The sequence below is a fragment of the Pelophylax lessonae genome (assembly GCF_965119305.1).
Source record: "Pelophylax lessonae genome assembly, chromosome: 2".
Lineage (NCBI taxonomy): Eukaryota > Metazoa > Chordata > Amphibia > Anura > Ranidae > Pelophylax > Pelophylax lessonae.
This window is the reverse complement of record NC_138769.1, coordinates 470591829-470618646: the sequence shown is the minus strand read 5'-3', so window position 1 is coordinate 470618646 and position 26818 is coordinate 470591829. Positions and strand designations below refer to the sequence as shown.

Below are 26818 nucleotides of genomic sequence, written 5' to 3'. Positions count from 1 at the left end.
GAACAGCTGAACTTTATTTGGGGTTAATCAGAGGCACTTTAAATAATGGCAGATGGGTACTGACTTCTGTTTAACATGAGTTTGAATGTCACTGCTTAATTCTGAAAACAGCTACATCCCCTGTTATAAGAGGGCGCACACTTATGCAACCACATTTATTTTAGTTTTTTATTTTTACCCCCCCCCCTTAAAATATTTCAGTTTGTTTTTTAATTGAGTTGTGTCATTTTTTAGGTCACATTAACCACTTCCAGACTGGAAGGATTTGCCCCCTTAATGACCAGGCCATTTTTTTGCGATTCGGCACTCCGTTACTTTAACAGACAGTTGCACGGTCGTGCGACGCTGTACCTAAATAAAATTGATGTCCTTTTTTCCCATAAATAGGGCTTTCTTTTGGTGGCTGGTATTTAATCACCTGTGCGATTTTTTATTTTTTACGCTATAAACAAATAAAAAGAGACTATTCTGGAAAAAAAAATATTTTTAGCATTCTGCTATATAACATTCCCAAAACAAAAAATTTTAAAAATCACATTTTTTTTTTTACATTTTAGGCCAATTTGTTTTCTGCTACGTATTTTTGGTAAAAGAAATCGCAATAAGCGTTTTTTTCATTGGTTTGCGCAAAAGCTATCGCGTCTATTATCTACGGGAAAGATTTGTCATTTTTTATTTTTACTAGTAATGCCGGCGATCTGCAATTTTTAGCAGGACTGCGACATTGCGACGGACAGATCGGACCCCCAACTGACATTTTTTACACTTTTGGGGGGACCAGTGGCATTACTACAGTAATCAGTGCTACAAATATGCACTGTTACTGTAATAATGACACTGACAGGGAAGGGTTTAACACAGTGGGTGATCAAGGGGTTAAATGTAAGCCTAGGGGGTGTTTCTAACTGTGTGAGGGTTGGGCTTTTGAAATGATCACAGAGACCTGTGATCCTATATAGAAGGATCACAGGCGTTTTGTTATCATTCCAGGGAGAAGAACGGTCAGCTGTGTTTACAACAGCTGACCACTCTTCTCTCTCAACGGGGTGCGATCGCGGGTGGCCCTGCTGCCGAGTGGGGGCAGGAGCGCGCCGGTGGCGGCTTGCAATCGTCATCTAGCTGCAGCCACACGACCGACGTAGAGCTACATCCGTTCTCGCAGGAGGGCCAGCCTGCCACAGTAATACTATGGCGGGGGGTCCTTATGAGGTGGAAAAAGTTCTGAAAAGATTTATCTTTTGTCTAATTTTTTAACATCACAGAAACCTGACATTTTAACAGGGGTGAGTAGACTTTTTTTTATATCCACTGTACAATGAATGTGTGTGACTCTGGGTGTGGTTGCCACCATCCTATGATTATTATTATTATTATTATTATTATTATTATTATTATTATTTTGAAGGCAACTTCTAATAAATAACATTAAAATATCAACACTTTATTTCCCTAATTTAAAATGTTTAAACCACATATATTTACATCACGTTATGTAGTATAAAAGATGTTTTACAAAAATCTAGTTACAACATTAGAGAATGTGGTCAGAATAGTATCCCCCCCACATCTGATGATTAACTTGCAGTTATTAAGTTTACTGGTTGACGCACTTCAACTTAGGGACTCCAACGCGTTTTGACAAGTGTTTAAGAATTATCTTCCTCAGGGATAAGATGCCATTCTGGAATATAAATGATATTTTACTATCCAACATAATACATTTTTCACATAGCAATTCGACCATCCTAGTACATTCAAAAAGCTCACATTATTGTGTTGTATTGATTTTGTATGGAAAAGGGGTGTCCAGATCCATATAAAGAAACTCTCACCAGGACCTTCATGTATGTATGCAAACACCACCATTCATTGTATTGCAAGCTGTTGAAGCATATAAACAATCATAAATGCTGATAAATACAAATATCCCCATTCTGTTTGCATGGCATGATCCTAGATTCTATATTGATGGGGGGAACATGCCCAGGACCACCCCTCTATCTCAGTTACTAGACCATATGGCGTGGAATCCTACTGTCCCAAATCTGACTAATGGGACTCTGGTGTTTTTCTTTACTGATGGCAGGTGTGGTTATTTCATTGCAAGATCAGTAGAGCTCTCTAAAGCCAAGCACACACTATAAAAAAAAATCGGATGAACGATCCTCTGGTTTTCCTCGATGTTTCACATTTTTTGCTAATTGATTCTGATCATGAGCAGTCTATTGTATCTGATTTTTCTCAAATGAAAACCGTATGCATTAAATGAAAATCGTTAGTTTTGTTCACGTTCAAGAAAAATTTTGGCGTTTATCCCTTCAGAAATTTTGGTTTTGAAAGTGTTAATCTGATGTCGAAAGTTGTACACACACTATGCAAAAATCGAATATTTGTGCCTCATACGGAATTTTTCTTCCAATTTTTCTCAGTGTGTACCCCACTTTAGAGCTCTCTGAAAGAATGTTATGGATTTTATCATTTTCTTTATAGTGACCACTGTACAGGGTAAATAAATTCACATTCAAAGACAATGGAATATGTAGGCACAGTTGTGTACCATTCACATAGTATAGTTTATAGGTCATAGTTCAATCGAGTATGTCTTCAAATTATGATATACTGACTGGCAGGAAAGTCTATACAGTAAGGTGTTTATGCTTATTTTTAACGAAGGCTATAACTGGGCCCTGCTATGTCTGATATTTCTACGTTTTTAAACCGTGCAAACTAGAGCTGCAGGATTCTGGATAAAATGAGAATTCCAATTTTTTTGCTTAGAATAAAGATTACGATTCTCGTACGGTTCTTGGCGCAACATCATCTTTCACATTATACAAAACAATTGGGATCACTTCACTGTTTTTTTTTTTTTTTTAATTCGTTAAAGTGTATTTTCTCCCAAAAAATTGCGCTTGAAAGACCACTGCGCAAATACAGTGTGACATAAAATGTTGCAATGACTGCAAAAAAAAAAAAAAAAAAAAAGAAAGAAAAATGACTTTTTATCTGGGATCTCTGCTAAAACAATATATATAATGTTTGGGGGTTCTAAGTAATTTTCTAGAAAAAAAATACTGATTTTTAACTTGTAAGCAACAAGTGTCAGAAAAAGGCTTAGTCATTAAAGTGGTTGTTTTTTTTTTTTTAAATAACTAACATGTACCGTATATACTCGAGTATAAGACTCGGTTCACACTACCGCGACCATAAGTCGCCCCATGACGGAGCGACTTTTTACCGCGACTTCAGCGCAACTTGTGAATTATTTAAAGCGACTTATATGATAGACGACTTTGTATTTGGCCAATCAGAATATGATGTGTTGTGACCTAATTCCCCTTTTCTGTTTTCTTTACTCATTTCCTCATTGCCCACCAGTGCCACGTATCAGTATCCACCAGTGCCACGTATGTGTCCACCAGTGCCACTTTCCACCAGTGCCACGTATGTGTCCACCAGTGCCACGTATCAGTGCCACGAATCAGTGTCCACCAGTGCCACGTATCAGTGCCACGAATCAGTGTCCACCAGTGCCACGTATCAGTGCCATGTATCAGTGCCACGTATCAGTGTCCACAAGTGCCACTGCCCACCAGTGCCACTTATCTGTGTCCACCAGTGCCACTGACACAGACCAGGCAGAGATAATGGTATATAGGAACTGTAGGCATGGCTGCAATGTGGGGAATTCCTGGCTAATTTTCCTTCTTCTTCCAGTAAAGTCGGATCACAGTCGCTTGACAAAAGATAAGGATCCGACTTGGAGGCGACTCCCATTGAAGTCTATTGGCACAAGTCGGATACAAGTCGCTTTGAAGTAGTACAGGACCCTTTTCTGAAGTCGGAGTGACTTCAGTAGTGCATATTAAGACGGCTCTCATTCATTTACATTGCATTTGTTATGACAAGCGATTTGGGGCGACTTGAGGGCACACAAGTCGCCTGACAAGTCGTACTAGTGTGAATGGAGCCTAAGTGGACCCGAATATAAGCCGAGGCCCCTAATTTTACCACAAAGTGGGAAAACCTATTGACTCGAGTATAAGCCTAGGGTGGGAAATGCAGCAGCTACCGGACGCAACTGGACCACAACGAGACACAAAACAGGGGCTGCAGGCATGGTACAGGAGATGGCGCAGGTCATGGTACAGGCATGGCACAGGTGATGGTACAGGCATGGCACAGGTGATGGCACAGGTGATGGTACAGGCATGGCACAGGTGATGGTACAGGCATGGCACAGGTGATGGTACAGGCATGGCACAGGTGATGGTATAGGCATGGCACAGGTCATGATACAGGCATGGCACAGGAGATTGTATAGGCATGGCACAGGTGATAGTATAGGCATAGCACAGGTGATGGTACAGGCATAGCACAGGTGATGGTACAGGCATGGCACAGTATGCACAGGCATGGCACAGGAGATGCAGTGCTGCGGGCATGGTACAGGAGAATGTCCTGTACCATGCCCGCAGCACTGCATGAGGAAATGCAGGGGCTGCGGAGGAGTCTCACTTACCTGTCGGTGAGGCGCCTTCAATTTAAAAATCGGGCCGTCCGGCGCCAATACATCACCGCGAATGCGCCGCCGATGCTCTAGAAAGCCCGTACACGTTCGGCTATTCCCAGGCATGCGGCGCATTCGGGGTGACACGTCGGCGCCGGGCGGCGCCATTTTTAAAAAGACAGTGACTCGAGTATAAGCCGAGGGGGGCTTTTTCAACATGAAAAAGCATGCTGAAAAACTCGGCTTATACTCAAGTATATACGGTAATACTTACGTGCTCTGTGCAAGGGTTTTGTACAGAGCAGCCCCGATTCTTCTCTTCTGGCTCCTTCCCTTCATCGCGTGCCCCCACAGAGAGCCGCTTTCCATTGGGGCGTGCTTTCGAGTCCTGCTTCTGCTTCTGTGTCCATTGGCACGGTCAGCAGGACTCAGCCTTGGCCCCTTTCTCTCATGTCACTGGATTTGATTGACAGCAGCGGGAGCTCTCTCTTTAACAGCACCCCTATGATCTATGGGCAGGCAACTTACAGGGAGCCTCTGCACATCAACTTGGGTGTCCACTTTCCAGAATGCTTTTCAAATTGATTTTTGAGAGATGCAGTAAATTGTTCCATAAATTGAATGTTGGAAACCCAGTGTTCTATAGTTGGTTGCCAAATTATATATTTTAAAAACTGTAAGGAAAATATTCTACATGTGACAGAAATGAAAAATGACTGGTCCAGGATTGTCCAGCCCAGAAAATTCAACCCAGGAGCTGACTGTTTTGATGCTAAAAGAGATCTCAAAGAACCCTAAAATTGTATTGTGGGGTGTTTAGGTAACTTTTTCAACAATTGCTGTCAAAAATTTGGAAATGGATTACAGCAATTTAACCTGCAAGAGACGTACCAGGAAAAAGCCTTTGCTTTCCAAACATTAGAGCAAGATTTCAGTTTACTATTGAACTTATTGGCAAAGGCCCGAACAGTGTGCTGAAGACTATAGAAATAGAGGCAATAGTGGATATATTTTCTGCAAACCAAAGTGCATTCAGGAGAAGAACCTCTTAACTGTGAAGCATCGAGGGGAAAATGTTATATTTTGGGGTTGCTTTGCTGCCTCAGGGCCAGGACAGAACACAGTTGTCAAGTCAACACTGCATCATATCAAAGTGTGGTAAATAGAAATGTGAGGCCATCTGCCCAATCTGATCCTGATAATGATCTGAAGCACACTAGCAAATCTACCAAGGAATGGTTTAAGGCTGGGTTCACACTTGAAAGGGATGCAGCTGACAGCAAGGGTCTCGTGCGTCCATATTTTCTGTTTCAGGGATGACTAAGGCCTGAATTTTTGGCTGAATTCGGACCTGAAACTGAGCCAAAAAAGCACAGGACCCCTGTGGAATTCACTCCTCTGCTGCCCCAGAGATGTGTGAACTGGCTCCATTAAGAGCTGGTCACAATCTCTCCTGTCATGCGAATCGGATGCGGGGAAACCTGCATCCAATTTGCATAAGTGTGAACCCAGCCTAAAGAAGTAATAGAGGGTATTGACTGCCCTATTCAAAGCCCTAATTTGATTCCCATTGAAGTTTTGTAGGGGGTTTTTGAAATTGGCAGTTTATGCAAGGAAAACTACAAACCTCTTTCAAAAAGATTTTGCGTGGAGGAGGGAGGAGTGGTTCTAATTTGAAACACCAGTTCACTAATTTCATGGATTTGAAGTGGTGGTAAAATCTGCAGATAATGACACGTTTTGCGTTTTATTTATTTTGATCACAAAATGACTATTTGTATATTACAAAAGTATATTGCCTTTATTTGTAGGTACAATTTGAATGAATCAAGATATTTGCCTGTTTAAGTCAACAGTTTACTTGGGGTGTACTTAATTGGTGTGTGTGTGTATGTATGTGTATTTTTTATTTTTATATAAATAGATTTTTAGGTCCTGAATGGCAGCAATTGATAGTTTTGCATGTGGCCCAGCTGGATGTTGTAATGTAAAGATTAGTATTGTTTTTCAGTGCATAGTGACCTATTTTCTGTCTTCCTTCATTATGCACTGGTGAGGGTTGATGTGCTTTCTGTTTGTTTAAAAGACCACCATCTGGCTTGACCTTGTAATAACATGAGACAGCAGATAGTATGTGAGCTATGATTCCATTTGGCATGTTGTGTTGCCTGTATTACCCGGTAAGTGACAGTGGGATGAGGAGACAGTTCTGCATTGTTAATTGCTACTTAAGATTTTTTTTTTATCTACTTTTATGGTGAAGCAATTGCATAGTTTTATGTACAACCTGAATTCAAAAAAAGTTGAAAACGCTGTGTAAAATCTACATAAAAACAGAATGCAATGATTTGCAAATCTCAAAAACCCTTATTTTATTCACAATAGAAAATGGAAAACATATCAAATGTTTAAACTGAGAAAATGTACCATTTTACCCATTCATTTACAGAATACAAAGCTGCCTATGAATGGCTAAGCGCCACTCAGACCGACTATTTTTTTTTTTTTTCCGGATGCGAGACTGGGAGTCTGTCTCTCAGTCAGAATCCAGCACTGTGTACTGTATGTAGGTAGGTGAAGGTACATACTTGAGATTGACCGATTATCGGCCACACCGATGTATCGGTGGCCGATATGCACTTTCCTGGATATATGGGAATCGGCCTTTGGATTTACCGATATTGCCGATATTTAGGGAAAGTGCATGTACCGGGGGGATGCCTGCAGCTAGAGGCATCACCCGGCATCGGTGTCCATAACCGGCGGTCGGCTGACTTGTAATGACAACCGATGCGGCTGAGAAGCCGCTCGGCTGTCATTGCAATGAGCGAGAGGGGACACACCCCCCTCCCACCGCTTTCTGCGGCTCGCCCCATCCTAACTGCACCGCCGCCGTCTGACCGGGTCTCCATTTTTTTTTTAATTTGGCGCTGAGTACCCGGAAGTGATGTCATGAAATGACATCTTCTGGGTACTGGCGGCGCCGAATTAAAAAACTTACAGCATTCAAAACAGCCAAACTTGGCATTTTGAATGCTTTTAAGTTCAGAGGACGGGTTTGAGGTATTTTAGACCTCAGATCCCTCCACCACAGTACCTGTAGACATTAAAAAAAAAAAAAAAAATGTAACTGTCCGAAAATATCGGCCGATACTGGTATCGGTGTTAAAAAAACTATATCGGTCGATCACTAGTACATACAGTGCTTGGAGCCAGTACATCACTATTGCCTAGTACACACAATGAGACAATTGGAGGAAAAATATAGCTTTCTAAGCGATTGTGTGATATTCTGATTGTTGGTACACAGCGTTTGAGAGCCGATCACGACCGTTAATGCAAAATTATCCAAAGGGACAAACTTAAACATTTTTTCTTGTATGATACCAGAACAAATGATTTTCAGTTATCAGTACTTTATTCCTCGGGAAAGGATTGAAAAGACCAAGACCACGAATGCTGGGAAGCGAAAGAATAAAATACAATAAAACGCAACACATGACATCACTTCTGACGTATTCTGTCATACGATGATGTTCATAACTTTAGTAACCAATTGGTTTTCGATATGAGAGTAGCATGCCAAAACAAAACAAAAACATTCTTATTGTGTGTATGAGGCTTTAATGAAGGAAATCATTTCCACAACAGGTAGTTGGACTTTTTTTTTTACCTTAATGCAGGGAAAGCATTTAAAAGTAATTTCACTTTTCCCTCTGGGTGGTCTGTATACATTGCAAGTATTTTAACTTTGTTGCAGATTGCAGATTGCAACATTTTGTTATTCTGAAGAAATCGCTCTGTGTCCATTATCTCCATAAAGGGTTCCTGTCACCTGCTCAGTGCTGTCACATGGGGGTTAGAAAAAAAAAAATAATAAAATGGAGAAGTAAAAAATGTAATTATAATAAAATGTATTAAAAAAAAACAAACCAAATTTTGTTTTAACCCCCAATGCCCTTCACACACTCACTAATACAAATGTGCGCCCAGGGTACACGTGTATGTAAACCACGATCGCACTGCACAGGTGAGATATCGCCTCGAGCGTCAAAGTGAGAGCGATCATTCTAGCACCAGAGCTCACAGCTAACTCTAAACTAATGAGCTGTAAAGGCTTTTCTCTGTCGCTCATTGACAGACGCAGACTTCTTGATTAATATCAGTAGGGATATACTGCCCCCTACAGGAGTAGGACACTAGGGAGGAAAAAAGTTCTGGCCACACCTTATGGGCAGTCCCAGGGGGTATATCCTCTCTCTCCCTGCTACAGGATGTCAGTTTTTTTCTGCCTAGTCAGGAGTAAGGACCGAAGTTCCTTGCTGGGATCTCTGGTCCTGGCAAGCTTTTTTTAGATAAATCTTTTTTAGTTAGCTTTTTTTCTCCAGTTTGTTCCTGTGAGATCTTCAAGCAATTATGCTGGATCTGGGCGACGGGCTGGATGTTGAGATCCGGTGGTCACCCCAGCCGGCCTACGAGCGCGTGCAGGCCCTAGCTCCACGCTGGGTCGGCCGCGACATAGTCCCACTGGACGGGGACTGGCCCCGCGAGTTAAACGTCTCGCCAGGTCGCCTACAACCAGTCGGAATAAGAGTCGCGGCGTCTGTATTGGCCGACAGCCCCCCCACCTCGGTGGAGAGGGGTTCTGTCAGGAGTTGGTGCCCGCCTGTTCCGGTATGGTGAGTAGAATGTTCCCCCTCTCCCCCTGACGGGTTTTGGGGTGGACGCGGGCCCCTCCCCGGGATGGTCGGACCCTCATGATTCCGGGTTCCCCTCTGTCCTATTACGCACCCCCACCTATCTGCCCCCCTCACTAGTGGGTACAGGTCACATATGGAGGCGGTGGGGGGGCACCGCCGGTGTTAGCCTAAAAACGATCAGGGGGGGTTAATACCTGTGCTTTCAGGCCCATCTATGATCGATCCGTAGGGTAGGCGCACGGGGGTCCCCTGTTGACACTGCGGACCGCACGAGGCCGCCATTTTCCCGCGGGCCGCCATTTTGTTGTAGCCTGCATGTCCTCGGCATGGTAGCGGCCATCTTGGTACACCCAGCTCGTCCTGCTTGAGAGCTGAGCAGCTGTAGTAATCACCAAGGGCGTGGCCCCTCCCTAGACCCGGGAAAATCACTCCACAAAAGACTTCCTGTCAGATAGACAGCGCTGAGAGCAGTCCTGGTTTGAACTCTGGTGCATCAAGTGGTGAGCCTTTTGGGGGTATCTCTTCTCTCTCTCGGCGGGGGTCTCGAGCACTGGTCTACGTGACCACTGGGGGCGCTTTAGCGCTGGGGGATTCTTTTAAAAAAAAAAAAAGTTTTTTTTTTTTTTTCATTTTGTCATTTTTTGCTGACAGGTTTTCCCTGGAATTGCCATGGACCCTGCTGCACATGAGTCCCCATCTGATCCACTCGAGGTGGCCGCAGGGCCCTCCGATTCTCCACTCACCATTGATTCGCTTTCAGCGGTCCTGGAGTCATTTGTGTCCCGGGTGGAGGTGGCCTGTCAGGGACGGGGGGCTAAAAAACGACCCCCGCCCACCCTTGTCTCGTCCGATACCTCAGACTCTGATCCTGAGTCGGTCGCTGCTGCCGCGGGTTCCTCCTTTAAGGTTGATGTCCCGCGTCCCTCTGACAGTGAGGATGATCTTCCTGCCTCTGCCGTAGCGCAGGACAAAGCACTGGTGGACGCACTGATTATGTCAGTCCGGGAGACCCTAAAACTGGAGGTTGCACCAGTGGAGGCAGTTCAGACGGAAGTTGCCTTTGGCACTCACAAGCCCTCTAAGGTGGAAAAGGTGTTTCCCTTTCCCAAATGCTTTGATAATATTATTAAAGACGAGTGGGCTCATCCAAAACGACCCCCTGGGATGCCTAAACGGATTGCTAGGCGCTACCCGTGTGAAGAGTCCCTCCTTAAAAAATGGACGCTGCCACCTGTGGTGGATCCACCGGTTTCCAGACTAAATAAAGCCATAGTTATCCCGGTGGAGGATTCCCCGTCCTTTCGGGATCCAGTTGACTGTAGGGCGGAATCTGTGTCCCGTTCCATATTCTCCCTGGCAGGATCGGCCCTAAGGCCAGTGTTTACCATTGCTCTGGTTTCACAGACATTGACGGAATGGGCCAAGCTATTACGCCATGACCTGGAGGGGAGAAGTCTCCCTCCTGCCGTGCCGGAGTTGCTGGAGCAAATAGTGCAGGGGCTACAGTTTGTGACGCCGCACTGGACGCTGCCCCATTGCTGGGGCGTGTGTCGATCTCGGCGGTGGTCCTCCGGCGCATGCTATGGTTAAAGTGCTGGTCGGCGGATCAGGCTTCCAAAAAAGCATTGACTGATCTCCCCTTTCAGGGGGATCGCCTGTTTGGTGCTACCTTGGATGAGATTATTAAGGATCTCACTGGGGGCAAGCGCACCTTTCTACCACAGGCTAATAAAGGTAAGGAACCTCGTCGCAGACAGGGACCTTCCTTTATAGCTCACAAGAAATGTTTTCGCTCCTCCGGGGCGGGCGATAAGGCAAAGTCCTCCAAAGCCCCCCCCCCCGGGGGGGTTTCAAGAGACCCTGGTCTGGTAAGCAAAAATCTGGTCCTTCCAGACCTAAGGATAAGACCGCTTCAGCCTGAAGGTGCGCCCCCACCCAGATCAAGGGTGGGGGGGATGTCTTCGCCGGGTTCCGGACCCGTGGCTCTACAGTATTCAAGACAAATGGGTTCACGAGGTCATACGGTCGGAACACAAGATCGAGTTGCGATCGCTTCTACCGGTGCGGTTCTTCCCTTCCAATATGCGACTGTCCCCGAATCGCTTAATGGTTCTGTTGGGGGCAATGCAGCACTGGATGCAAAGGGTGCCCATAGAGGGTGCCTATCTTCACGTTCCCATTTACGCAGGACACCAGCGGTATCTGCGCTGTGGCGTTACCCTTTAGTCTCGCCTCTGCTTTCCGGGTCTTCACAAAAGTTTGGGCCCTAGTCCTGGCGTTGTTGCGGCAGCGGGGCATATCCGCAGGCTCAGTGTCATACGCGGACTCTCCAAAAGGAGATTCTTCTCAAATGGAACTGGAATTCCGATTCCCTGGACAATCGGATCCTGCTGAGCGAGCGGACCAGGTAGTTTCTGGTTGGGGGGCCTCGGTCTCCGATGCTCAGTCAGGGGAAGCCCTTTTTTTCCGAAAGTATCCAGGTTATCGATAAATGTGTTGGAACTGAAAGCGATCAGGTTTTGCCTGGTTCACCGGACCGAGCATCTTCAGGGCTGCTCGGTTCGGATTCAGTCGGACAATGCCACGGCCGTGGCCTATGTCAATCATCAAGGGGACACCAAGAGTGTTCCGGCGGCCGTGGAAGTGGCCGACAGGTTTTGGGCGGAACAGTTTGTTCCGGCTCTTTCTGCAGTTTACGTTCTGGGTGTGGAAAATTGACAGGCGGACTTTCTCAGCCGTCAGACCCTGGATCAAGGGGAATGGCCTCTTCAGACAGAGGTGTTTCACCAGTTGTGCCTTCATTGGGGCACCCCGGACGTGGATCTGTTGGCATCTCGGCGCAACAGAAAGGTTCAGAGGGTTGTAGCATGCGCCCGCGATCCTCTGGCGGACGCCGCAGACGCACGGAATACTCCGTGGGGGCAGTACCAGCTGCTGTATGCCTTTCCTCCTCTCAAGTTGTCACCGAAACTTCTTCGCAGGATAGAGGCGGAGGGAATTCCAGTCATCCTTGTGACTCCGCATTGGCCTCATCGGGCCTGATATGCCGCCTTGGTCAGGCTGGTCGCAGACGCTCCTTGGCGACTTCCTCTCAGGGAAGATCCGCTGTCTCAGGGACCGATCGTCCATCCTGCTTTACGATCACTGGCTTTGACGGCTTGGCTGTTGAGAGCCAGGTGCTGAAGGACAGGGGTTTGTCTGTTTCAGTTATTCCTACTCTGATTAAAGCAAGGAAAGCGACTTCCAGAAAGGTCTATCATCGCACATGGAAGTCTTATATCGCGTGGTGTGAGTCCCTCGGGGTTCCTCCACGTTCTTACTCGGTGGCTCGGAAATTGGCCTTTCTGCAACGGGGGGTTGAGCTGAAGCTGGCCTTGAGCACTATCAAAGGTCAGGTTTCAGCATTGGCGATCTTCTTCCAGAGGCCACTAGCTACTCATTCTTTGGTGCGGAATTTCATCCAGGGGGTGCGGCACCTGGCTCCTCCGGTGCGCACGCCTTTGCCGCCCTGGGATCTTAATTTGATGTTGTCGGTTCTCCAGAAACCTCCCTTTGAAAATATTAGGGAGATTCCCTTGCTTACCTTATCCCAGAAGGTGTTTTTTTTGGTGGCTATCACTTCTGCACACAGGGTGTCGGAACTGGCCGCATTGTCCGGTCGTCCCCCATATCTGGTGGTTCATAGGGATAAGGTGGTTCTTCATCCGAATCCATCCTTCCTTCCTAAGGTGGTTTCAGAGTTTAATTTGAATGAAGATATTGTATTGCCTTCCCTGTGTCCTAAGCCCAGTCATCCTCGGGAGTTTGCGTTACACTCCTTGGATGTGGTTCGGGCGATCAGGGTGTACTTGACTACTACTGACTCTCTTCGTAAGGCTGATTCACTTTTTGTGATCACGGATGGCCCTAGAAAGGGGTTGACTGCGTCTGCCGCGACTATCTCCAGATGGATCAGACAGACGGTGGTGCAGGCTTATGCTATTAAGGGTCGGGTTCCTCCGTTCCCTGTTAAGGCGCACTCCACTCGGGCTCTTAGTGCTTCCTGGGCCTTCCGCCATCAGGCGTCGGTGCTTCAGGTTTGCAAGGCGGCTACCTGGTCGTCGGTTCATACCTTTAGAAAATGTTATAAAGTTGATGTGCTGGCATCGGCGGATGCCTCTTTTGGCCGCAAGGTTCTGCAGGCCACTGTTTGAGGGGACCGTTGGTCTACCTCGGGGGGGGGGTTGTTTTTTTTTCAGTTGGATCTCATCCTTTTGTTCGATGAGTCCTTGATGCTTCTGGTTGGCTCCGGTTGGGCCTTCTGGATTGGATTTTTATTTCTGTTATCCCACCCCTCATTTGTGGCACTGCTTTGGGACGTCCCTACTGATATTAATCAAGAAGTCTGCGTCTGTCAATGAGCGACAGAGAAAATTGGATTTTTGACTTACCGTAAAATCCTTTTCTCTTAAGCTCATTGCCAGACGCAGGACCCGCCCCTCTATTTTGAGTTGGTTTGGGTTGAATTCTCTGACACTGCTTTGTTACATAACTGACATCCTGTAGCAGGGAGAGAGAGGATATACCCCCTGGGACTGCCCATAAGGTGTGGCCAGAACTTTTTTTCCTGCCTAGTGTCCTACTCCTGTAGGGGGCAGTATCTCCCTACTGATATTAATCAAGAAGTCTGCATCTGTCAATGAGCTTAAGAGAAAAGGATTTTACGGTAAGTCAAAAATCCAATTTTATGCATTCACCTATGAAGTTTTTTGAGTACTGTTGTTTTTCACTGTGTCATAGACTGATGCAGTTTTAAGACTTTGGTATCGATTGGCATCTTTGGTATCGATTTATTTGACGCAACCCCATTTTTTTTTTTAATTTTACCAAAACTTGGGTATTGTATTTTTGTGCACTAAAATTAATTTTATTATATTTTTTTGCCTAAAAATATGCGATTGATAAAAAGTTAAGCAACATAAAAAAATTGCAAGAACTGTCTTTTTATTTTACAGGGCCTCTGCTTTCAGCAAATGTATAATGTTTGGGGGACGTTTCTATACAAAAATGCAGATTTTTTTTACCTATGTGCAAAGAAAATGTTCTAGTGCTGAAGTGGTTAAAATTTTATACCACTATGTTTCCTTTTTAGCAATGAACTGCATTTTGGTTCTGCTAAAACCTGTATATCAAACCGAAGTGTTTGACTTTTTGCTTTGTAAATGGAGCATATGTAGAAAACTTGCAAGTCCTGAATAATCCTCAAAGGCGTATCAAGTTCCGGGCACAGTATTTAACTTTTTGAAATCATATTCTGTTCCTGAGAAATAAGCCTTTGGCCAGTTGTACCTTAATAAACCCTGACCAAAATGCAGTGCTTTCATGCCAGTTGTTGACTGTGAGAAATTTGGAGATTAGCTTTGTGTTTATGGTCAAAATTGTAAATCCAATATTAATTGCCATGGTAAATTTCAGGTATTTCTAATCTACTATTATTCTGAGATTAAAATATTGAAAACATACTTTTTTTGAAGAATCACACAAATGTACTTGAATTCTGTGGTGCATGTTCACAGAGCCTGCCTTCTGAACTATATCATATCTGTTTGAAGGCAGTAAGGTACTATGGGATATATAGTTCTGAGAAACCTAAAGTAAGTTATGAGCAGAGGAGAAGCTGAAAATCATGCAGGTAATCCAGAAAATTGAGGAAAGAGATGACCAGCAGACAGGCAGCAGTTGCAACATTAAATTAGATTTTTCAGCTAATCAGAACTATGATTTGCCCATTCTATTCATTTTATTCTCTGTTCCACAGAGAAACCAGTATCGCCCAAGTCTACATCACTGAAAAGCCCACCAAAGGGGTTTGAAACATCTGCAATCAACAAAAGCTACTACAATGTGGTAAGTACTAAGGCATGTTTAACTTGTACTATTAGCTTTGGAGGTATAACTACGTAACTGCTGTACACTGGTTTAGCAACAACTACGTTTCTATTCATCTGCCAACCACCTCCTAGTTAAAATAAAATACACCAGGAGCCCATTTGCTATTCTTCTCTGCCTTGAACCAAAAAGTGGTCATAGTTTAAGTCTAGAAGTGAGCAATGAAAATCTGGGTTATATAGCAATGGGCAAAAAATTAAGAATACATACTCACATTAAAAAACACCAGTTAGGCTTCGTTCCCACATGTGCAGAGACATAGGTTTTTCTGCACATGTTCTGCAAGGGCACAAAGAAAACAATTGTTTTATATGTGCCCTGCTTATACCACAACACTAGTATCCCATGCACATTTTTTCAGCGCTGGAATCTGCAACATGTATAAAACTTACTGAAACGTGCATGAAAACTGATGTAGACTCGTGTCTCTGCAAGGGAAATCTTTATGCATGTGTAGTTTGAACGAGGCCTTAGGGCTAATTCCAACTGTCATGCATTTCTTTTTCGTACATCATGGGACACAGAGCAGCCATATTCATTACTATCTTGGTTATACGCTACTTATAGGTGAATGGACACTGGCAACCTATTAAGACAAGAAGTCCCCCTCTGTATAACCCCTCCCATACAGGAAGTACCTCAGTTTTTTTTCCAGTGTCTTAAAGGTGATGGTCTCGGTTGGAGAAGCTCTCCATAGTTTTAAAGAAGAAGAAAAAAAGATGCTACAACCCCGATTAAGCTCTCTGATCTAAAGGGGATTAGCAATCAGCTCCATCCGAAAGTAGAAGACTAAAAGGATGGTACCTGAGCCTCGATAAAGGAAAACAAGGTTTTGCCTATGTGACCTTCTTGGCGCTAGACCCTGGGATCCAGGACTCTTGGTAAGACAAACTCCAAAGGCGTTCCGGCAGGGTGCTCTACAGGTCCAAGGAAGTGGCCCCAAAAATAAGGATCCAGCTGATAAAAAGTTGGAATCTTTGTTAAAAGCTTTCTATTGCAGGGTCTGCAATACAACCAGCAGTGGCAGCTATAGGAGTTTGTCAGTCCTTAAAAGACCGTATTAAGAGTATCTAGGACTTCTCTAGGACTTCTCTAGAAGAGTCTGTTGAAGATTTGGCAGATCTACCTCGAGCTTTGTTTTGCAGTAAATGCTCTTAAAGACTCAATACAGCAAATGTTATGGTTTGCTCTTCCGTCAGTTTATATGCACAGAATTCTGTGGCTAAAAAGCAGGCCTGCAGAATTACAGTGTAAAAAGTTGCTGGCTGGCTTTCCCTTTCATGGGGAGCGCCTATTAGGTGACGATCTGGATAAATATATCCAAATGATTTGGGGGAGGGGCGGTTAGAGAGTGCGCTGCTACCAGTTAAAAAGAGAAGTAAATGTCCTTCTTTTAAGGTATCCAACACTCAGGTTCCCAGTACTTCTAATCCCAAGCAGTTTTGATGGCCCCAGCCATCTGAATCTAGAATCAAGCCTTCAGGTCAAGGGCAGATGAAACCCTGGACCCAGAGGCCTATCAAGTCTAGCTTTAGGGCTATCTTGTGAAGGGGCGCCCCCACTCAGTCGGGTGGGGGGAAGGCTGCTATGGTTCTCGGAGGTCTGGGTGGAAATGATTCAGGACAACTGGGTCATTTCCACAATCTCGCAGGGGTGCAAACTAGAATTTCGGCTGTTTCCTCATCCTTAGTTTATAAAGTCAAACATACCTGCAGATCCTCTAAAAAGAAGTTCTCTCTTTCTGGCAAAAATCCTGAAATTGACAATGGCAAGGCCTTGGGTTCGTCCACTGCGTCCGGACTGGCTTTCTCAGCGTCCGATATTCCACTCTGCTTTACAGTCTCTAAGTTTGACGGCTTGGCTATTGAAGCCTGGATCTTGAGAAAGCAAGGTATATTTGGCCCTACAGTCTCTACCCTGATAAACACTAGGAAACCAGTTTCTAGGGGCATTTATTATAGTCTGGAAATCTTGCAGTGCCTGGTGTGAGGCCAGAAAATGGCATCCCCGTAAATATATTATCAGGAGAATTATAGCATTCTTGCAAATAGGGGTAGATATGAAGCTAGCCCTAGGCACTATTAATGGTCAAATTTCAGCCTGATCATTTTTTTTCCAGAGACCGATTACTTTGCATTTCTTGGTTCGAACCTTCGTTCAAGGGGTGCTACATATGCTTCCGCCAGTGAAGCCACCGTTGTGATCTAAATTTTGTTCTGGCAGTTCTACAGAAACAGCCTTTTGAAAGTTAGTCGTTTTAGTTGCGGTTACTTCAGCTAGAAGGGTATCCGAGTTGGGAGCTCTTTCTTGTAAAGAACCATTTTTGATTTTACATCAAGATAGTGTGATTCTACGTCCACACCCAGGATTTTTGCCCAAGGCGGTGTCCGCCTTTCATTTAAATCAGGACATACTATGCCTTCCTTCTTTCTGAATCCTCAAATAGCAGAGGAAAGGTTGTTACATTCTCTTGATGTAGTACATGCATTCAAGATTTATTTGAAGAGGTCAGCTCAGATTCGTAAGACCGACCTTTTGTTCATGCTGCCAGAAGGGCCCATGAAACAGCAGGCAACATCTAGGTCTACAATTTCTCATTGGATTTGCCAAGTTATCATCCAGGCGTAATGGTTTAAAGGGGATGGTTCCTCCTTTTCCGGTAAATGCACACTCTACCAGAAGAGTAGGTGCCTCTTGTGCAGTTCGCCATCAAGCTTCTATGGCTCAGATTTGCAAGGCTGTTACTTGCTCTTCAGTACATACATTCACTAGATTCTATCAAGTGGATGTTAGGACCCGGGAGGAGTCTGCATTTGGCTGCAGTGTTCTGTAGGCTGCTAAGTAGATCTTTTGCGTTCTGATGGTGGTGTTTTCATATAGTGTCCCCCTCCCCTCGAGTGCATTGCTTTGGGACATCCCAGATAGTAATTAATTTGGCTGCTCTGTGACCCGTGATGTATGATAAAGAAAAACTGATTTTTTTTTTCTAGTTTACCTGTAAAATCCATTTCTTTGAGTACATCACAGGGCACAGATGTCCCTCCCCTCCTGTTTGGGATGTTTATTGCTTGCTACAAAACTGAGGTACTTCCTGTGTGGGAGGGGTTATATAGAGGGAGACTTCCTGTCTTAGTTGGTTGCCAGTGTCCATTCACCTATAGGTGGCGAATAACCCAGATAGTAATGAATATGGCTGCTCTGTGTCCCGTGATGTTCTCCAAGAAAAGGATTTTACAGGTGAGCTGTAGAAAAAAAAAAATCTGTTTTTTGTTTTGCTTCAGAAGTCGAGAAAAAAAAATTCATAGGTTTGGGAACAGTTCTGTATGCTGCAATGGTTCGATGATACAATGGTTGAATGGGATTCTTAAGAAATGCATGTTGTATTTTTCATGTGATCTAGTGGTAATGAGACCACTTTGCTAAGAACTCAGCTGTTTGTGATTTGAAAAGTCAGGTGAATCTGATGTCGAGACATTGTTTTGTTTCCTCCACTGTGGCATTCTAAAGCCTAGTACACACTAGTAGTTTTTTTTTTTTTCGTTCAAACCAGCTCTGGTCGGAGCCGCTGTACTAACAATCTGATATTAGTACAGCAATCTCTCCTGCTGAAATATTGTGTTCTGACAGGGGAACGTGTGAATTAGCTGTTCCCTCAAAATAACTTGCTGCCATTAATGTCTAAACTGCTGCCAACAAAAGTGAGTACACCCCTAAGTGAAAATGTCCAAATTGGGCACAATTCGCCATTTTCCCTCCCCGGTGTCATGGCGACCTTTATTTTCCAGCACTGCCTTAACCCTCTTGTGCATGGAGTTCACCAGAGCTTCACAGGTTGCCACTGGACTCCTCTTCCACTCCTCCTTGAAGACATCACGGAGCTGGTGGATGTTCGAGACCTTGCGCTCCTCCACCTTCCGTTTGAGGATGCCCCACAGATGCTCAGTATTGTTTAGGTCTGGAGACATGCTTGTCCAGTCCATCACCTTTACCCCCAGCTTCTTTAGCAAGACAGTGGTCATCTTGGAGGTGTGTTTGGGGTGGTTAATCATGTTGGAATACGGCTCTGCAGCCCAGTCTCCGAAGGGAGTAGATCATGCTCTGCTTTAGTATGTCACAGTACATGTTGGCATTCATGGTTCCCCCAATGAACTGTAGCTCCCCAGTGCTGGCAGCACTCATGCAGCTCCAGACCATGACACTCCCACCACTATGCTTGACTGTAGACAAGACACACTTGTCTTTGTACTCCTCACCTGGGTGCCGCTACAGTACATGCTTGCCACCACACATGCTTGAAACCATCTCAACCAAACAAGTTTATGTTGGTCTCATCAGACCACGGGACATGGTTCCAGTAATCCATGTCCTTTATCTGCTTGTCTTCAGGAAACTGTTTGCAAGCTTTCTTGTGCATCATCTTTAGAAGAGGCTTCCTTCTGGGACGGCAGCCATGCAGACCAATTTGATGCAGTGTGCGGCGTATGGTCTGAGTACTGACAGGCTGACCCCACCACCCCTTCAACCTCTGCAGCACTCATGCATCCATTTCCCAAAGACAACCTCTGGATGGGACGCTGAGCATGTGCAATCAACCTCCTTGGTCGACCATGGTGAGGCCTGTTCTGAGTAGAATCTGTCCTGTTAAACCGCTGTATGGTCTTGGCCACCATGCTGAAGCTCAGTTTCAGGGTCTTGGCAATCTTCTTATAGCCTAAGCTATCTTTATGTAGAGCAACAATTATTTTTTTCAGATCCTCAGAGCTCTTTGCCATGAGGTGCCATGTTGAACTTCCAGTGACCAGTATGAGAGAGTGAGAGCGATTAACACCAAATTTAACACACCTGCTCCCCGTTCACACCGGAGACCCTGTAACACTAATGAGTCACATGACAGCAGGGAGGGAAAATGGCTAATTGGGCCCAATTTGGACATTATCACTTAGGGGTGTAGTCCCTTTTGTTGCCAATGGTTTAGACATTAATGGCTGTATATTGTTATTTTCAGGGGACAGCAAATTTACACCGTTATACAAGCTGTACACTCGCTACTTAACATTGTAGCAAAGTGTAATTTCTTCAGAGTTGTCACATGAAAAGATATAATAAAATGTTTACAAAAATGTGTGTGTGTGTGTATATTATATGTGTTAAATGTACTAGCACATTTAAATATACTAACACATTGAAACCAAACTCCAGCTCATACTTGAGTTACTGTAAACAGCTTTATCTGTTTTGGGATAAAGTTTTTACATAAATAACTGATCATTGTAAGCAGCCCTGCCAGTGTTAAATGGTCGACAAAGGAATATGAGTGCACGTGCTCTGCGTTGATCTGCATGACTGTCGTAGCAGAAGGAAGCCTCTTCTAAAGACGATGCACAAGAAAGCCTGCAAACCGTTTGCTGAAGACAAGCAGACTAAGGACATGGATTACTGGAACCATGTCCTGTGGTCTGATGAGGCCAAGATAAACTTATTTGGTTCAGATGGTGTCAAGCGTCTATGGTGGCAACCAGGTTTAGGAGTACAAAGACAAGTGTGTCTTGCCTACTGTTAAGCATGGTGGTGTTGGTGTCGTGGTCTGGGGCGGCATGAGTGCTGCCAGCACTGGGGAGCTTCAGTTAATTGAGGGAACCATAAATGCCAACATGTACTGTGACATACTGAAGCAGAGCATGATCCCCTCCCTTTGGAGACTGGGGATATATATATAGAATAATAATATATTTACGAAAATGTGATGGGTGTACTTCCTTTTGTGAGATATTGTGTGTGTGTGTGTGTGTGTGTGTATGTGTGTATATATATGTATATATATATATATAATGCAAATATGCGGCCTCGACTTCAGGAGTTTGTACTGGGGTGATGAATGCAGCTAGAGGCATCACCCCGGTACCGTTGTTTAGAGCCAACGTTTGGCTTTCTTGTAATGACCACCAATGTGGCTGAGCAGCCGCTAGGTGGTTATTACAAGGAGCGGGAGGGGACCTCCGCGTCTCACCCGTGTCTCCTGTCCCACCGGGAGACCCGAGCGACCAGTCCGCATGTCCGCTGGCTGGTCGAAGACCCGAACAAAGCCGGATTCGGCTTTTAATAGGTCTCCGATGTAAAAACCCAGAAACTATGTCATGACATTACTTTCGTGTACTGGAGCCTTAAAGGTAGTGATCGACCGATATCATTCTTTCGTTGCCGATACCGATATTTTGCCAATCGCATATCGGTGTTGGCCGATATTTTCACACAAATTTCGACACAAATCTCTTAACAAACATGTTAATCTTTATTTATTAACATTTTTACATTTTTAACATTAAGTGCTCCTTCTTTACACCTTAACTGCATAAAAACCTGATAGGAAAACTTAAATTGCAAGGAGTTGTACATTAGCATTTCACATCATCTGATTGTGCATTATGTATAATAAAGTGCTGCAGTAGTGTACTCACTCACTGCAATATAAAAATTGTAATTCACTACTGCAGTGCAGTCTGCGCAAAACTGCTAGGAAACAAACTAGGCAACAACAAAAGCTACACAATAAAATACACGTACACGCTGCACAACTGCTATAAAAAGAGCAAGGCAACAGTTACACATGTCACAGTGGATTGGACTGGACTTGACTCTGAGTCTATGGAGGACTATCTGCACTGCAGTATGGCACTCACTGCAACTACTGCAGTCAGTACAATACTGCTAGAAGAAAAGCAAGGCAAGTAGGCAACAGCTACACATGTCACAGTGGATTGGACTGGAGTCAGTGGAGGACTATCTGCACTGCAGTATGGCACTCACTGCAACTACTGCAGTCAGTGCAATACTGCTAGAAGAAAAGCAAGGCAACAGCTACACATGTCACAGTGGATTAGACTGGAGCCAGTGAAGGACTATCTGCACTGCAGTATGGCACTCACTGCAACTACTGCAGTGTGCAGTCAGTGCAATACTGCTAGAAGAAAAGCAAGGCAAGTAGGCAACAGCTACACGTCACAGTGGATTAGACTGGAGTCATTGGAGGACTATCCTGCACTGCAAAAATTGGGCTAACTTTACTGTTTTTTTTTGTTTTTGTTTTTTTTTTAGTTCATGATAGTGTATTTCTTCCAAAAAAAAAAAGACCGCTGCGCAAAAACTGTGTGACGTAAAATGTTGCAACGATCGCCATTTTATTCTCCAGGGTCTCTGCTAAAAAATGTGTATGTTTGGGGGTTCTAAGTAATTTAATTTTCTAGCAAAAAATACAGATTTTAACTTGTAAGCAACAAATGTCAGAAAAACACATAGTCTTAAAGGGGTTGAACTCAATTCTTTCATCCACTGCATGTCAATGCACTATACAGTTGTGAAAACTCTTAAACTGTCACCTCTCTCTTCCTAACACCTATGCTTAACAACCTGTGTAATAATGGTGTAGATACCTGCCTATTTTCAGGTCTCTACGGCCGGTAACATGATCCTACCCCCACTAGCATGGCTGCAAGGGAGAGAAGAAAGAGCTGACAATGGGTGGGCCATTTGAAGCCTATGAGTGACATCACTGATTCAAGCTTTACTAGCTGTTGCCAGAATGCTCTGTACTCTCCCCTGCAGCACCGCTGGCTGACACAGGGAAGATCATGTGACCAGGCCATAGCAGGCTGAAAATAGGCAAATACACACATGTTTCTCACACAGGTTAAACGGAAGCATAAGTGTAAAAGGGGAGAATTGGACAGTTTTAAGAGTAGTTTGGGTTAAGCTAGAAGTCCACTGTAAAATTATGGTAAACATGTGCACGTGCTTTAGGCCTCTTGCACACTAGAGTAAAAAATGCTGCATTTTTTACTGATTTGAAATTAAATGCATTATTGTCTGTGGAACCATGCACAAGGCTGAGTAAAGATTAGTAATACAGTGATAATTATAGAGCAGCAAAAGACAATAGAACATTTTACATTTGAGTGCAGTAATTTACTCGCATACACATGTTTACTCATTTTACACATCTATACACTTAAGCACCTTTACTCGCCTATACTTAACATTACTGAAGGTCTTTTACACAGCTTTTTCCTCACTGACTTTCTGTCAAAAAGTTCCTGAGTAAACATCAGCAAATTATTACGCCTCTGTGCAGCTGGCCTTAGTGTGCATTAAAGCATGTGTGAATGGGCACTTAATGTTCCCAAGAAGACTATTTTTGTCAATAACTTTAGCACATTAAGAATATATCATCTTTACCTATTAACTGATATTTGTTTTATAGATAGAAATATATATACACACTTTTTTTTTTTTCTTCAAATTTTTTATTGAAGGAAAGAACAATAACTGACAATAGGATGCATTCGAGAGAAGACTTCCCCCAGGTTAGGGGGAGACAGTGGTAGTATAGTAACTCAATGCAGAGGTAGGAATGCAGCCCTTTGTAACAAAACGTGAAACCTAAAGAAGAGAAAAAAAACTCAATGCATAAAAATACTTTTTATGGCTACTTGGTATGGGTTAGTTCGGGGACACTTGAGTGTTTATTGATAAGTGGAGTCTAGGAACCACTGTGATTCCTATAAACAAAGGTTTATTACCGAGAGTTCCAGTTGGAGTTACCCTGAGGTTAACAAACAAACAGGTGTCTAAGAGTCCCCGACACAAGTAAAAGGTTAAATTTAGGATAAACATTGAAATTGTTTGTAGGCCTTAGAAGAATTACAGTTAAAGGGGGATATCCGGCCTTAGCATGATGAGCAGATCAATTGGTTGAAGCTGAGAGGTTCCCATCCAAAAGCAAAGAGCTAAAAGGTGAAGGAAAAAGAGAGGAGAAAGGATGTAAATAAGGGGGAAGTTAAGATAGAGGGAAACTGTAGTTCAGGAGGAAGGGATGAAGGGCAAGGAGGGAAGTCACCGGGAGGAGGTATACGTCTGGTCTCTCTTAGTAAACAAAGTTACAAATAAGGCTATTCAGGGTAGCAGTAAAGCGTTATTGAAGTCAGAGGGAAGGTAATTGTTGACCCAGAGTTTCCAAAGGAGTTAAAACTTTTCTGTCTTGGAGAACTGCTTCTAGTTTGGGTTGGATCATGGCTCTAGTAACACTATTCTTTGTTTCCAGAACAGTGAGGTGGGAGGGTTTTCCAGGCCTTCACAATGGCAGTTGTAACCTGCAGGAGGAGCTCAAATTTTAAATGGGTTATATCAGGAGGTTTCTTATTGAGTAGAGCCATGGCTGGGTCAGGGGTAAAGGTTTTACCAATAAGGGTGAAAAGGATATGAAAAATGTCAGCCCAGAATGATTGAGCTAGTGGGTAGCTCCAACCGATAACGAGATGCGTGCCATTGTCAGGAAAATACTGGAAACAAGCAGGAGAGTAGGATGGGAGGTATTTGGAAATCCGGGAAGGGACCGGGTACTAGTGCATCAATACTTAGTAATTAGTTTCAGAGGCTAAAACGTTCTGTGAGGCTGATTTTGTGGCTGTCCAAATGTTGGACCAGCCTGTAGCTCCCAGTTTGAGGTCCATTTGTTTACATAGTGTAGGGATGTGTAAGGTGGTGGATCTAGCAGTTGTAAGTAGAAAGAGGAGATTAAGCCCCGTGCATGGGGCTCTTTCTTGCAAATGTGCTAAAAATTGGTCATATCGGCTAAGGAGGAGTCTGTGCGCAAGCAAGAGGAGAACAATTGTTTAAATTGGAGTCAGGCTTCCGCAGGTTTCGCAGCGAGTAGGAAATGTCTTAAAGGTGTCATGGGTTGTGAATTTATGAGCTCTGATTATGTTAGCTGCTGACCATTAGCTAAAGGAGGAGGGGGAGGACCATGCTGGATAAAAAGCGGGATTTCCGAAGATGAGATAAAAGAGGGTTATGTGGTGATTGGATTCTAAATTTAGTTTTAAGGTTATCCCACACCTGCAGGAAATGGCAAATGACTGGGTTCCTTACTGTCTTGCAGTCGCTAGGGCAAAGCCACTCTAGGTTGGCCACAGAAAGGGGGATTCCAATGCTACCCAGAAAGGAGTATAGTGGGAGGTGTGATATTTTGGTAACTGGGCCATTTGGGCCACCTGGTAGTATTAGGTGAAGTGTGGGATACCTAGGCCACCCTGCAATTCTGGTAAGAACATGGTCAGTCTCGCTACCCAAGGTCTAGTTTTGCCCCAGACGTAGGCAAGAACTCTACGTTGTAATATTCGGAGGAAGTGAGAGGGCACTTGAAGTGGTAAAACCCTAAATAGGTACAACATTTTAGGGAGGATGGCCATTTTAGTTACGGTAAGGCGTCCCAACCACATCAAGGGCAAGGCAGACCACGAGGACATGAGGCTAGATAAATAGGTCAACTGGGTAATTGGCTGAATACAGGGCGGCAGGGTCTGCGGTAAGTTTAATACCAAGGTATGAGATACCACAAGGTGACCAGAAAAAGGCATTTTTTTTTTTTTTTTTTTGTTAAATAATTAATTGTTAATTTATACTTTTTGCAAGGAACTACAGCAATGATTTATTTGAGTTGTGTAGGTTGTATTATAAAGTTTCTTCTTCGTTAAAAAAAATTCTATTTGTAAGGGGTGCTTCTGTTCTTTCAGTCCAATTCTGGATTACAGTGCATCATCAATGCGGGTAGCTGATATTGCAGATGTGTTGGTTGTGTGATGCATAGGCAGGCTTTGGTTTTTGTCAGTGGCATCAGCTTGACATCCGTTTGACATGCTCCTGAGATCATTCAAAATTCTTTGACAGTGCGCTTGACCTGCAGCTATCCCTCTGTCCTGCATTTTAACTGCTTCAAGGTTTGCATCCACCTTGGGTTTAAGCACTAAGCATGTTATGAACAGATTTGTGTATTTACATATTTTCTACCTATGTGGTCATAAAGGTTTGTTTAGTATATTATTGGTGCCACAAAGAACAAAGCTCTTCTTTTTTTTTTTTTTTTTTTTTTTTTTTAATTGAATTGTGTGGAAAATGTTTTCTTTTTGTGTATAGTATTGACTGCAGTCCATAATAGATCTTTACCTATTGTCTCAAACAAGCTTTGAGTTCAGTACTACAGAACAAAGAATGCCAAACGTGCGAGTTTACTTCAGGTTGTGAAGACAACAGAAATCAGGCCAGCAAATCAGATTTGCTTAAAGGACAATAATGCCCTCTTGTGGTATAAGTATTAGAAGTTTTCATGAGCGGTTTTGGTGTGTTTTATCATGGTGCAGTCTTCTCACTACTTCATAATAACTAGTTGGTTAACAATGTTTTATTAATATACTTTATAAATAAGGGGCATGGGATAGGTTAATATGACTATTTTTTTTTTTTTCACGATAAATTTATGAATATAAGACTGCGTATGTATAAAAATGTATGAAATTCTTTATTTTTTTTTTTGTTATGCAGTATTTGTAATTCCCAGCCTTAATAATAAAAAATGTAAAATTAAATACTGGATGATAATCATTATTCTTCACTGATCATACTACACTAAACTGTCAAAACCAATATTTGTCACATTGTTGTGTTACTATTTTTTTGGATGTAAAATGTAAACCAGTAGCTTTTTTCCTCTATATAGTTTGCTAGCAGTTATCATTTTAATTGAATATAGCCATCTCTATTCAGTAATGACTTTTGGCTAGAAACCATTTTTTCCCAGGTTGCTCAGGCTGGTATCTAGGTAGTTTTTTTTTTCATGACAGGCAAGAGATAC

At 43.6% G+C, this 26818-nt stretch overlaps 1 protein-coding gene across 2 annotated transcripts in view; it reads left to right on the top strand.

The window, feature by feature from the left end:
• Nucleotides 1-26818, top strand: part of ARHGEF7 (Rho guanine nucleotide exchange factor 7) — a 326826-nt gene that overhangs the window by 85546 nt on the left and 214462 nt on the right. For both annotated transcript variants that reach the window (XM_082244774.1, XM_082244775.1), the window contains exon 6: nucleotides 15008-15096. In XM_082244774.1, the coding sequence (XP_082100900.1) occupies nucleotides 15008-15096 (89 nt within the window). The remainder of the gene's footprint in view (nucleotides 1-15007; nucleotides 15097-26818) is intronic.